Here is a 14662-nt window from a genome sequence, read left to right as displayed (position 1 = left end):
AGATATATATTGTAAATAAGAGATCCAGAGTGTGAGAGAGAGAGAGAGAGTGTGGGTGAGAGAGACAGAGAGAGAGAGAGACAGAGAGACATAGAAAGAGAGACAGAGAGACAGAGAGACAGAGAGACAGAGAGACAGAGACACACACAGAGAGCGGCACACACACACAGAGAGCGAGAAAGAGAGAGAGAGACACACAGATACAGAGAGAGAGAGACACGGAGAGAGAGAGAGAGAGAGAAAGAGACAGAGAGACAGAGACACATAGAGAAAGAGAGACACAGAGAAAGAGAGAGAATGAGAGAGACACAGAGAGAGAGAGAACACACACAGAGAGAGAATGAGAGACAAATACAGAGAGCGACAGAGAGAGGGCGACAGGGAAAGGGTATGAGCGACAGGGAAAGGGTGAGGGAGACAGGGAAAGGGTAAGGGAGACAGGGAAAGGGTGAGGGCGACAGGGAATGGGTGAGGGCGTCAGGGAAAGGGTGACACAAGGAGAGGGTGAGGGCGACAAGGAGAGGGTGAGGGCGACAGGGAGAAGGCGACAGGGAAAGGGTGAGGGCAACAGGGAAAGGGTGAGGGCGACAGGGAGAGGGCGACAGGGAAAGGGTGAGGGCGACATGGAAAGGGTGAGGGCTACACAGGGAGAGGGTGACACAGGGAGAGGATGACACAGGGAGAGGGTGAGGTTGACACAGGGAGGGGGTGAGAGGGTGAGGGCGACAGGGAGAGGGTGAGGGCGACAGGGAAAGGGTGAGGGCGACACAGGGAGAGGGCGACACAGGGAGAGGGTGAGGTTGACACAGGGAGATGGTGACAGGGAGGGTGAGGGCGACAGGGAAAGGGTGAGGGTGACACAGCGACAGGGAGAGGGTGACACAGGGAGAGGGTGACACAGGGAGAGGGTGGCACAGGGATTGGGTGAGGTTGACACAGGGAGGGGGTGAGAGGGTGAGGGCGACAGGGAGAGGGTGACAGGGAGAGGGTGAGAGCGAAAGGGAGAGGGTGAGAGCGAAAGGGAGTGGGTGAGGGCGACAGGGAGAGGGTGAGGGCGACAGGGAGAGGGCGACAGGGAAAGGGTGAGGGCGAACAGGGAGAGGGCAACACAGGGAGAGGGCGACACAGGGAGAGGGTGAGGTTGACACAGGGAGAGGGTGACAGGGAGAGAGGGTGACACACTCACAGACACACACTCACTCACAGACACACAGTCCCACACACAGTCAGTGTCTCACACTGTAACACACACACACACTCACCCACTGTCACTCACACACACACACACACACACACACACAGTCAGTCACACACAGTCACTGTCTCACACTGTAACACACACACACTCACCCACTGTCACTCAGACACACACACACTTACCCGCAAGGCAGGGGGTCGCACATGGCAGCAGTGGGGCCTCTGCACGGCAGTGGGCCCTCCACACGGCAGCAGGGCCTCTGCAAGGCAAGGGGGGTCGCACATGGCAGCGGGGGCCTCCGCACGGCAGCAGGGCCTCTGCAAGGCAGTGGGGGGCCGCCCCCCCTCCAGAGGCGGACACCGCCGCAGCAACCCCCCACCCCCCGAAGCGGAAGCGGACGCCGCCGCATCACCGCAGCACCCCGCCCCCCTCAAGCGGACGCTGCACCCCCTTCAGAGGCGGACACCGTCGCTGCCTACCTCCCGCCCCGGGCAGCAAGCGGACACCCCCCTCAGCCTACCTCCCACCCCGGGCAGCAAGCGGGGATCCCCCCAGCCTACCTCCCGCCCCAGGCAGCAAGTGGGGATCGGGGGCAGGGGGGGAGGAGATCAGGGGCAGGAGGGGTAGGAGATCAGGGGCAGGAGGGGGAGGAGATCAGGGGCAGGGGGGGGAGGAGATCGGGGGAAGGGGCTAACCCAGAGCTGCCTGCCGGCCCTCTTCCCCGCGTCAACCCAATCAGGGAGGGGGATTATTTATTTATTTAAAAAATAAATAAATAAATTGGCGCGAGCAGGGGAATTCATAGAGCCGCAGCACAGCTCGCCAACGGCCTAAATCCACTCGCCACGGGCGTGTGGTTATGCCTATTTGTCGAACACTCTATATATATATATCAAAAGGAAATATTACTGTATGCGCATTTGCATGTCTTAGACATGTCTGCAACCCTGCCTTTCACCATTATCACCCAGCACACAGTGCTTCCACTAGCAAGGGATTCTGGGAAATTACATGCAAATGAGCACACACTGACACTTTTGCTTCAAAACCATATAACATGGTCCACTGTAAGCTTATGTTTGCTGCATTTCACAGCTTTGAGCACAGCCTGGGTTAAGATGCATAGCCAGTAAAACCAAACACAGACAGCCGTTTCGACCTTAATGGGTCTCATGAGTGTGGGGTTGGTTATACTGGCTATGCAAAATGAAGCTTAGAATAGGTTTCACCACACTTAGTTAAGTTATGGGGGGTAACAAAAAACAAAAGTGTCACTTTTATTTATGCACCATAACTTAACTAAGTGTGTGTGTGTGTATATAATTTTTTTTATAAACGTGCCACTGTCCACTTTTTATATACGGTATATAACACCTTAAAAAAATATTACTATCATAAGTATGTTTAAATAATGTTTTTAGCATGTGACCTTTTCCTTGTAAGCAAATGCTTTTTATTTGGGGAGGGCTTTACAATCTTTAACTAATGTTTTTGGTAATAAGATAAGACGGTCGGTCCTCAAAACTAGAGATGAATTGTTTTTTTACTTTTGTCTATTGTTTGTAGAGTAATTATGGAGCCAATATTAGCTACAAACATAAATAGCTGAGACGTGAAAAAGGAGAAAAGGTGAAACATTTATTTTAACAGGATGCAAATAAGTAAAATTGTTACTTTAACCTTTTCCTCACTTTTGTAAAAAGTGTATTATGAATATTATATTACAGGTGATATACATCTTATTATAAATATTATATTACAGGTGATATACATCTCTTTGTGAATATTATATTACAGGTGATATACATCTGTTTGTGGATATATTACAGGTGATATACATATCTGTGTGCATATTATATTACATGTGATATACATCTCTTTATGCATTTATGAATAATATGTTACAGGTGATATACATCTCTTTATGAATATCATAATACAGGTGGTATACATCCATTTGTGAATTTTGTCAACTAAACACTCTGGATAATACTTGAAAGTGGTAGTTCTTACAATGTAAATACAAGAATAATGATATGACACTACATGACATCCCCGAGATTCACTGCTATACGCAGAACAAACTCATCAGTTTCTACCAGCCCAACCAGTTTCTTTACCCAAACGCCATAAGATAACTCTTCTTTAACCCTCCGCACCCCGCAAAGCAACGTGACAGAGGTATACTGATTATTCATTTCTGTTTCATTCATTGTAAACGGTCTTAAGTCATTCCTACCACCACGCTCTTAAAAGTTCTCCCTTCCTAGAGTGACGCATTTCCTGGGGGTTGCCGTGGAGAGGAATCACGCGTGGTATAAGATCAGCTGTATCCGGTAGAACGCGTTCTAGTGATCTCACAAACCGAATAGAACGTTCAGTAACTCCTGGGAAGTGAACGTTCTAGCAATCGAACGCGGAGGCATTATGATGTCACGGTCAGCTAGAAGAAAAGGTACTTTTTTTTTTTTTAATGAGCCGGCTGCTGCCTGTAAGGATTTTTTGTTCAAGAGTATGATATTTTTAGAATAAAATGCATGACTTTTATATCCGGTCAATTCTTTCCATTTCAGGAATATGCAGCAACAATCCTTTTGATATAGTTGTTGTTATTTTTTTAATTGGCACATTTTGAAGCTTATCAAGAAATTTTGAATGGCATTTGAGTCTTGGCTCCAACTGCACCAGATTTGTCACATGAGAAAATTACATTCGTTCCAATGGGAATCTTTTTCGTTGGTACAATGAGTGCAGTTTTACAGCCTGGCGACTTTGATAAACGATTCCCTTTAAATATGCTGATATTTGGTTAAAGTTATATAAAGCTGAACAAATAAATCTTCTTCTGCCCTTGTCAATCCACTGCTGGAGGAAGGTCTCTCCAATAATCCAGGTACAGCTGTTACAAGCCTCTCTTCATGGTGCTCCAACAAGTTTTTCTGATTTCATCTTCCCATCTTGTTATTGTATTGTATGTATGTCTTCCCGTATTGTATTGTATGTCTTTATTTATATAGCGCCATAAATGTACATAGCGCTTCACAGTAGTAATACATGTTGTAATCATATAAATAACAGGTCATGGGAATAAGTGCTTCAGACATAAAAGTAACATTAAGGAAGAGGAGTCCCTGCTCCGAGGAGCTTACAATCTAATTGGTAGGTAGTGGAACATATAGAGACAGTAGGAGGGGATTCTAGTAAGTGTGTCTGCAGGGGGGCAAGCTTTATGTATCATGTGTCCAGGATTATCCAGTGCTATTCATATGCTTCTTTAAGCAAGTGTGTCTTAAGGTGGATAGAGAGGGTGCTAGTCGGGTATTGAGGGGAAGGGCATTCCAGAGGTGTGGGGCAGAAAGTGAGAAAGGTTTGAAGCGGGAGAGGGCTTTAGATACAAACGGGGTAGAAAGAAGACATCCTTGAGAAGAACGCAAGAGTCGGGATGTTGCATTGCGAGAAATTAGGGCTGAGATGTAAGGAGGAGTAGAAAAGTGTAAAGCTTTAAAAGTGAGCAGTAGAATTGAGTGCGAGATGCGGGATTTGATCGGGAGCCAGGAGAGGGATTTCAGGAGGGGAGACGCGGAGACAGATCTAGGAAAGAGTAGAGTGATTCTGGCAGCAGCGTTTAGGATAGATTGTAGGGGAGACAGGTGAGCGGTAGGAAGGCCGGACAGCAGTAGGTTGCAGTAATCGAGATGGGAGAGAATGAGGGCCTGAGTCAGAGTTGTAGCAGTCGAGTAACAGAGGAAAGGGCGTATCTTTGTTATATTGCGGAGGAAAAAGCGACAAGTTTTAGAAACGTTTTGAATGTGAGAGGAGAATGAGAGAGAGGAATCAAGTGTGACCCCTAGGCAGCGTGCTTGGGCTACTGAGTGAATGATCGTATTTCCAACAGTAATGTGGAAGGAGGTAGTAGGGCCAGGTTTGGGAGGAAGTACAAGGAGCTCTGTTTTTGCCATGTTAAGTTTCAGTCGGCGGATGGCCATCCAGGATGATATTCCAGAGAGACATTCAGAAACTTTGGTCTGTATAGCAGGTGTATGGTCGGGGGTTGAAAGGTAAATTTGTGTGTCGTCGGCATAGAGATGATATTTAAACCCAAAAGATGTGATTAGGTCACCTAGATAGTGTGAAAAGAGAAGGGGTCCCAGCACAGAACCCTGGGGAACCCCCACAGAGAGATCAATAGAGGAGGAGGAGGTGTTAGCAAGAGAGACACTGAAAGTACGATGGGAGAGGTAAGAGGAGATCCAGGATAGAGCTTTGTTACGAATACCAAGAGTATGGAGAATGTGAAGAAGGTGGTCCATGGTATAAAATGCTGCAGAGTGGTCGAGTAATATGAGCAGAGTGTAATGACCTCTGTCTTTGGCAGCATGGAGGTAGTCAGTTATTTTAGTTAGGGCTGTTTCAGTAGAGTGAGCAGTGCGGAAGCCAGATTGTAGAGGGTCTAGAAGAGAATAGGTGTTGAGAAACCTATCGAGAGAATACAAGATGTTCAAGGAGTTTGGAGGCAAAAGGCAGGAGGGAGACAGGTCGATAGTTAGGACAGGTAGGGTCAAGCTTGCTGATTTTGAGTAATGATATAACGGTTGCATGCTTGAAGGAGGATGGAAAGGTACCAGAGTAGAGGGAAGAGTTAAAAATCTGTGTGAGCATGGGGATTATAGAAGAGCAAGAGGTTTTAGGAGATGGGAGGGAATGGGATCAAGAGGGCAAGTGGTAGAGGGAGAAGAGGAGATCAGCAGTGATACATCCTCCTCCGAGATAGCAGAAAAAGAGTCAAGAAAGGCAGGAGGAGAGTTGGGAAGCGGTGTGGGATGGGAGGAGGCAACAGATGGGATGTTCTGACGTATGGATTCCACCTTTTCCTTAAAGTCAGCAAAGTCCTGAGGTGAGATGGAGGAAGAAGAGGAGGCAGCCGAGGGTGGTCTGAGTAGAGAGTCAAAGACAGAAAAGAGTCGGCATGGGTTAGACTTGTGTGTTAATTAGTGATGAAAAGTAGGTTTGTTTAGCCTGGGAGAGGGCAGAGTTGAAACAGGACTGCATAAATTTGTAGTGAATGAAGTCTGCGAGCGTATGAGATTTCCTCCAGAGGCGTTCAGAGGAACGAGTGGAGGAACGCAGCATGCGTGTTTGGGAGTTTAGCCAGGGTCTGGGGTTAGAAGGGCGAGGACGGCAGAGAGAAAGCGGGACATGAAGATCAAGAGAGGAAGATAAGGCAGAGTTGTAGTTCCTGACCAGGTTGTCAGGGTCTGAAGCAGAACTGAGAGAGGAGAGGGAGGATCGTAAAGTGGAATCAAAAGCTGGTAGGTTAATAGAGCGCAGGTTTCTGCAAAAACGAGGGCGAGATGGAGATGGAGAGAAGCGAGAGAGAGAAAATGAGATGAGGGGATGGTCAGAGAGAGGAAAAAGGGAAATGGAGAAATCGGAGAGAGAGAAGTTTTTAGTGAAAACCAGGTCTAAGTAGTCGCCATCCTTGTGGGTGCTGGCTTCATTCCGCTGTTGAAGGCCAAAAGAAGAGGTTAGAGAGAGAAAGCGGGAAGCCCAAGGGAGAGAGGGGTCATCAATGTGGCAATTTAAGTCCCTAAGGAGAAGAACAGGGGAGTCTGAGGGATGCGTCACAAGGCTGGTTCGCCCTCATTGGCTGAAATGCTCACATGATGCGCCTGCCATGTGGGGGGAAAACAATGATTTGTAGCTTGAAAAATCTGACGCGCGGTTGCTCTGCATCACGCCTGTGCATCGCGCGCACTATGGCCACCCTCATTGACTTCCACTGGTTTGTTTCCAAGGTGCGCGCCGTCACGGCTACTATAATCGCGGCCTTCGATGGCGGTCTTGCCTTTTCTTTTTGTACATCTGTGTTAAGCTCATGGGATCTTTGTAAATTAGTATTGCTGACCTGAGAAAGAGAGGAGAACTCTCAAAGGCTTGTCTTGTAATACCTTTTATTTGGACTAACAGTTGGTATTGCTTAATACAGCTCAACCCCGTTCCAACGCGATCCGTTACAACGCGAATCTGTTACAACGCGAATCCGCTTATAACGCGAAACAAGCGTGGCTCCCAATTTTCGTATTTATGAATACTTTACAACACGATTATTGGTATCTTAAATACTTTATTGTACAATGCATACAATTGTACATTATTTCTAACGCGATCCGCTTATAGCGCGATGTGATTCTTTGGAACCCAAGCACAGCGTTATAAGGGGGTTGAGCTGTACTGAAGTACCGTAATTTCCGGTCTATAAGCCGGTACTTTTCCCCCACGCATTGAACCCCGCGGCTTATATTCAGGTGCGGCTTATATGTGAATTTTTCCCGCTTTCTGCTCTCCCCCCCCCCCCCCTGCCTCCCTCCCTAGTAGCAGCACGCTGTAGCATGGAGGCACTTCCTGCCTGCTGCGTGCACTCCTGCTTGGACGGCAGGTATTTACTGTGTAATGTGAGGTGCTGGGGGGATAATGTTAGGTGCTGGGGGGTTAATGTGTGGTGCAGGGGGGGTTGATGTGAGGTGCTGGGGGTTGATGTGAGGTGCTGGGGGGCTTGATGTGTGGTGCGGGGGGGGTTAATGTGAGGTGCGGCTTATATTCAGGTGCGGCTTATATTCAAGTGCGGCTTATATTCAAGTGCGGCTTATATTCAAGTGCGGCTTATATTCAAGTGCGGCTTATATTCAAGTGCGGCTTATATTCAAGTGCGGCTTATATTCAAGTGCGGCTTATATTCAAGTGCGGCTTATATATGGTCAAAATAAAAGAAATTCTAAAATTCAATGGGTGCGGCTTATATACAGGTGCGGGTTATATACAGGTGCGGCTTATAGTCCGGAATTTACGGTACTCCTATTCAAAACAGATCTATTTGAAGGAAAGAGCACTTTCTGAAACGCTCTCCAATTAATTAATGAAGTTATCATATTGACATTTTAACCATTATCGCAACTTATTATAATCCTGCTACATTCAAATAATCTTTCAGAAATGCTGGCTGCAGTAATGCTGATCTTTCTTTCATATTTTGTGGCATCGAAAGTTGGCGTCCCACTGCGTCTTGCCATGCTGCCTTATAATAAAGGCCTTTTTTTGGGTAAGGTTTAATTTACACAAGCATGTAGCATCTGAGGTCTATTTCTAACGGGGAAAGGAAGACTCTCACGGTGACGAAGTGTCGGCAATATGTTTAATTCTTTTCTCCTAGAAATGTTTAAACATCAGAACCTTGGTGGGTTTTGTTGCATTATCCAGTTTAAAACCACAGCTATTTTGTAAATACAGCTCAACCCCGTTATAGCGTGATCCGTTACAACGCGAATCCGCTTATAACGCGGTGCAAGCGTGGCTCCCAATTTTCGTATTAATTAATACTTTACAACACGATTATTGGTGTCTTAAATACTTTATTGTACAATGCATACAATTGTACTTTATTTCTAACGCGATCTGCTTATAGCGCGATGTGATTCTTTGGACCCCAAGCACAGCGTTATAAGGGGGTTGAGCTGTATCTGCACCCTTCCTACGCCCCACCCTCACAAACGTCATATATCCCAATATATTTATCCTGCTGGTAAAATAAATAACTAATAAAACCAGCGACTGAAGCTGACTGTGGCGGCCCCCAGACCCAAATGAGATCCAGGCCGGGAATTTAGAATCTTTGATACTGGATAGTCAAAGCTGAAAATTCTGTCCGTGTCCAAAAAAAGTTGAATTTTTTTTCCCAGACAATATTCTGTAGACTTGTAATTTATTTATTTTTTTAAATAAACTTCTACATCTTTCATTATTGGCTATAATCGATCTTATTCTGTGTTTCAGTTCTGCAAACAAATTTTCCGTCACAGCTTTAGGGACTTATAAGACGGCTCCACAGATACAAAGTTTCAGCTCCTCAAGATCCCTTGGCTTGTTATGGTAGAAATATAATTTTTTTTAATCTTTCATAGACGTCAGTCACCCATATTTAATCCATTAATCATTACAACTGCCAATTCATTTGATCCCAACTAGATGGGCGTGCACCTACAGTATTAGTGTAGTGACTAGTCTAAGGCAGGGGTGTGCAAACTGGGGGGCGGGGGATTTTTTTGGGTGGCACGGGCTGTTGCAGAGGCCCCGTGCTCTTCCCCAAGGCATTTAAATTAAATGCCCGGGGCCTCTAACCTACTTACCGGGATTCAGTAGATTGTCCGCAGAGCCATGTGACGTGACCCTGCAACGTCCCTTGATGCCCATCGCCATGGCAATGGGGTCATGTGACATATCACCAAATGACGCCGGTCAAAAAGTAAGGGGGTGTGAGCAGCGGGGGGGGGGGGGGGTCACAGCTCCAAAAGTTTGCGATCCTGTGATCTAAGGCTAAGGCCCCAGTCACTCTGTGCACGCTGGGGTTGGAGCGCCTAGCGGCGCCTGCACCTTCTCGAGCCGTGGTCTGTGCTGGAGCTGGGGGGGGGGGGAAAGACAAGCTTGCGACGTGGAGGGGAGTGGTGCGCGGCCATGGTATCACCCAGCTGGTTCGCTCTCATTGGCTGAAACGCTAGGGGGCGTGGCCATCTCTCCATCGCCAGTTCTAAACACAATTTTCTTGTATTTAGAAAATCTGGGCGAGCAACACGGCGGCAAATTGTGCGCCAAGGTAGCTAGTGGAGCCGGCCCCATAGAGGGGCGGTTCTTGTTCCTGCAGCGCACGCCATAGCGCACGCTGCAGCAGGCACCGGGGACTTAGTCTTAGGCTGCGGCAACGCTGCCGCTGAGCGCGCTCATGCTTGAGAGCGGTGGTGTCACCAACTCTCCAAGCATGAGCGCTCGGCTGTCTTTCTGCAATCGCTCGGCTGTCTTTCTGCAATTTGCGAGCGGGAGCGCGTGGCATTTAAGGGAGGGGGCGTGGTGTAATGGGCTGGATCGGGGCATTTTATTGAAGGAACTATCGTGACGTAATTTCATGTGACCCTTCGGAGCGCTTGGAAATCAATTTTCCATGTCGCCCCAAGCGCTGTGTACGTACGTGCGCACAAAGCTTCAGCGTGGCCATGCTAATTAGATTACATTAAAGTGAGCGTGCGGCAGCGTGAACGCAGCCTATGCTTTTGTATGAGGTCCTTCAATGTGCTTAGGAGCCAATGAGTAACTTTTTAATAAACCAGCAGATGGCAGCATTGCCTCTTAAAGATGTGGAATCCCTGAGCTATGCTGTGAGTAGTTCAGTATTCACTGGTGGGGTTTTTTTTGACCAACAATGGATATTATAAGGCAAGTTTTCTAGAGTTCTCAATTCCTTGGGTCTGCAATACAGGTTTACAAAGATTCTCTCCTCCTCGCTCTCTTCTCTCTCTCCTCTCTCTCTCTGTCCTCTTTCTCTCTGTCCTCTCTCTCTCTGTCCTCTCTCTCTCTCTGTCCTCTCTCTCTCTCTGTCCTCTCTCTCTCTCTGTCCTCTCTCTCTCTCTGTCCTCTCTCTCTCTGTCCTCTCTCTCTCTGTCCTCTCCTCTCTCCTCTCTCATATATATATATCTAATATATATCATTTCCACTCCTTTCCCCCCCCCCCCCCCCAATAATTAAATAAACGTGTGGCGGTGTATACTGTACTACATTTTTTTATTTTTTATTATTATATTGAAAATAGGACAGCCTCCCCTTTATTATAATGTAAATGTTGCATAAGCCTTTTAAAGAGGGTGTCTGATCAGCTGAATTGAAAGAACGCTATCTTGCAATCAAGCATTGTAGCGCTTCTTTCTTGTGTAAGAATATATCAAGTATGGTTAGTAAGTGATTGAGTTTTTTTTTTTTTTTTTTCCCTACTTGTGTATTTGTATGGATATTGTATCCTCTACAGCCAAATGTGGTAAACCTGTTAAATCTTTCTATTTATCCTGGCTCCGCATTGAAAACCTTGTATAATTAGATTACGTGAATTACAATAAGCTTACTCCCAATGGTCAGTGGGTGTCATTAGACCATTAAAGGAGTTGGTTTTGTTATGTCTGGGGCAGTTACACTAAAGGCAAAGAACTAAATCTTTCAAATCCTTTTAATCTTCCCGCAGCTGTTTTGGGATGTATTTGGCATTAAATTAATCAAAGGATTAGAAAGACATAAAACGAACCATTTGCATGGGTATTCACTCCTTCATCCTTCCTCCTTGTAACATACCAGGCTTTTATTTTTTTTTACTCTTAAACAAGTCCTCCTTATTTTACTGAAAATCCACTTTGCTTTCTCTCTGTTGCTAAGGGGCAGTCAGTAACGAGTCTAAACTTTTCAGCGATCGCACTAAACTAATTTGAGTCAATTTGTCTACATCATTTCCACAGTTGTGTTTTTTGTGTGTGTGTGTGTGTGTGCGCATTTTGTATCTGCTGCAACCCTTCAGATAAAAGCACACAGGAGATTCCGACTGCTCACTCTGCCATGGCTTGGATAGTCCTTTTTCACCATGGTTTCTCCATATCCTAGTGACAATGTTAGTTTTTGTACTTGGTGTTAAAGTATCTGCCTGCTTAGTCTGTTTACAAAGGAAAGGTCATGCGGATCTATAGCCGCCTGGCATGGTGTCTTTGCTGTAGCTGGTGTTAACATTATACAGGTATATAAATAGATTTAAAAATGAATTAAACCCTTGCCTCGGTTGCAATTTTGTTCGTTTTTTTTTTTTCTCTTTTTCTTCAGTTCCTTATATTGATTTAAATGTTAAAACATTGTGGTCAATCCCCCACCCCCCTTCCGCCAAGATATGTATGTGGTTTCAAAGTGAAAGGGTAATGGGGGGGCGGGGGTCTCATTTATGAAAGTCTCCGTGGTGCAAAAACGCTGCCTCCGATTTTTATCAAAGAATAAAATCCACATTTGGTTTATTTTACATGTATAACTCTGGTGCAGGTTTTTCGCTCCTGTTTTGCAGCCTGAAGACTTGTAAGTAGGCTTCGCCCTTCTATGCGTCGGAAAGGAATTGGTTCTGTGATTCCAACCTATTACATTTGTATATGTATTTTAAGTATTGAGTGTTTATTACAGTAATCGTATGATTCACTGCACATGGTAAATCAGTGATTTATTAGCCGTAAATCATCAAAGCGCTATTGTGCCCGAATCGGCGATATCTGCCATTTACTTTAATAGTATGTATCACCGATTCGGGCGCGGATTACACTTTGGCTCCTGACCGTAGTGTCCAAAGTAGTCGACCTTTGCCCCCTTCAGTCTGTGCAAGATCACCTTTTAATTTTTTTTTTTTTTTGTTTGTTTAATTTTTGACATGTGAATGTTTTTACTTTTAAAACACTTTTGGGGGATGCTTACTGAACCCAAGGGGTCATAGGAACCCCTGTTGAAAAAAAACACTGCACTAGTGTGGCTTTATAAGGCTGATAATGTTTACCGCCTCCAAAACCAATTTGATGTTGCAATACTATATTCTAACGGGAATAACTTCTGATTCTTCCGATGTGGCTGTGCATGAGCTTTCATGACAGTCTATTATGTGCTGTACAAATTGATAAATAACAACATGTATAAGGCAAAACCAGGTCCTCGCATGACCCCAAAACAAGGGCTTGATTTCTGTGCCGTGTGAGCATGCAGAGATGGCTAATGCTAGTTACAAACATGCAATTGATTGTACACCATTTTCTCAGTATACATTCTTGTCTAGAAAATGGTAGTTAAAAAAAAATATATATATATATATATATATATATATATATATATATATATATATATATATAATATATATATATATATATAATATATGTCTAGTCTCAAACCTGCAAGCCATTAAGGCCAGCCTCACACTGATGATACCCATCAAGGTTGAAACATGTATGTGAGTGGGTCTTATGGCTTTGCATCTCATCCCAGCCTCTGTTTAAAAGCTGTGTTTAAAACAGCATGCAGTGGCTTGAGGATTGGCTTGTGTAATACGAGCTTGAGACAAAAGGTGGCACTGAGTGCTCATTTGCATGTCATTTCCCAGAATCCCTTGCTGCAGTGGAAGCGCTGTATGCTGGGTGACAATGGGGAAAGACAGGGTTGCAGACCTGTCTAAGACATACAAATGAACATACAGTAATATTTACAGTTGCTATATATATATATATATCTATATATATCTCTATCTATATATATATATCTCTATCTATATATATATATCTCTATCTATATATATATATATATCTCTATCTATATATATATATATATATCTCTATCTATATATATATATATATATCTCTATCTATATATCTCTGCTTGAAAATGACAAACTAAAAGGCAATAAACGACATAAATTAGATGTGGTTGGTCATTACCATTATCAACGCTCTGTTACATCAGCAGTGACACAACTAGCCTGGTGGTTTGTAAAATCGGCTTGTGAAACTGGTTGATTAGCCTGCAGAGAGATCGTAACTTGTCCTGCTGTTCATTGCTCTCTTGTGGCCTTTTGTTCAGCGCCGACAGTATATATTGTCACTTCACTTTCTGTAATTAGATGCTATCAAATTTCACTTTTTGTAGCATTGACTAAAAGCTTGAAAGCTGCTCTAAGGCCTGTAATATAGTGCGTGCGCTACCGTGCACGCACAGTCAAGTATAATTTCTATACTAGCGACGCACGCCCGTGAGCGGTGGTGCGGCAGACCAGGGAAAATACAATTTGATTGTATTTTTGCTCTGCTGCCACACCGTGAGCCAATCACAGTGCGGCCTAATGCTGTGACATCAGTCACACCCCCTAGCCGCATGTGCTATATTAACTAAACGTGCACGCGCAACGCCTGACGCCCGCACGTAGTATAGAACAAGCCTTGGGCTACGGACCCTGGCACAGATTGCAGCCGCGGTCTGTAGATGAACTATGGGGGGTTGGGGCCATGACGGGGTGTGTGGCCATGGCAGGGCATATCTGCCCTTCCATTGGCTGCCCGCCGAGCACTTGACCATGGCACGACATAATTCTTGTGTTCCCTGCCAGCGTACGCATCACAGCACTTTGCGTGCCCACGCACAACCACTGGGGCCTGCCCCATAGCGGGCTGTGGTGTGTGGCACACGTGCTGCAGCAGCCACTGGAGACTTGCCCTAAGGTGGAGGTGAGACGAAGATCAAGACGGTTAAACAGCATATCCCTAGGCAGAGTTCTATACTCTCCTTATACTGGTAGAAAACCTTAATTATATTGGAATTCTGATATAAAATGGCAATATGTAATAAAATTGTGGGGTGGAAATAAAGCCTTCAGAAAGTAATTACATTTGCTGCTTTTATACTTGGAAAAATTATTTGGACATTGTACGGGAAATTTTGTTTGCGATTTTACCCATCAATTGCTGTAGTAGCAATTTTCTTCCACAAAAATAACATTTATTTGGCGGATCTCGGAGCAAATGTCTTATTTAATTGAATTGTTTTGACACTACTTTTTTTTTTGGGGGGGGGGGTTCTAATTTGTGAGTGATGGCC

At 45.2% G+C, this 14662-nt stretch overlaps 1 protein-coding gene across 3 annotated transcripts in view; it reads left to right on the top strand.

The window, feature by feature from the left end:
* Nucleotides 1–3528: 3528 nt before the first annotated feature.
* The window catches only part of LOC142496015 (NAD-dependent protein deacetylase sirtuin-3-like), a 30170-nt gene continuing 19036 nt past the window's right edge, over nt 3529–14662 (top strand). For all 3 annotated transcript variants that reach the window (XM_075602237.1, XM_075602236.1, XM_075602238.1), the window contains exon 1: nt 3529–3653. In XM_075602237.1, the coding sequence (XP_075458352.1) occupies nt 3626–3653 (28 nt within the window). In that variant the 5' untranslated portion in view covers nt 3529–3625. The remainder of the gene's footprint in view (nt 3654–14662) is intronic.

The sequence above is a fragment of the Ascaphus truei genome, chromosome 5 (genome assembly GCF_040206685.1).
Source record: "Ascaphus truei isolate aAscTru1 chromosome 5, aAscTru1.hap1, whole genome shotgun sequence".
Taxonomy (NCBI): Eukaryota; Metazoa; Chordata; class Amphibia; order Anura; family Ascaphidae; genus Ascaphus; species Ascaphus truei.
This window is presented reverse-complemented; position numbering and strand designations above follow the sequence as displayed.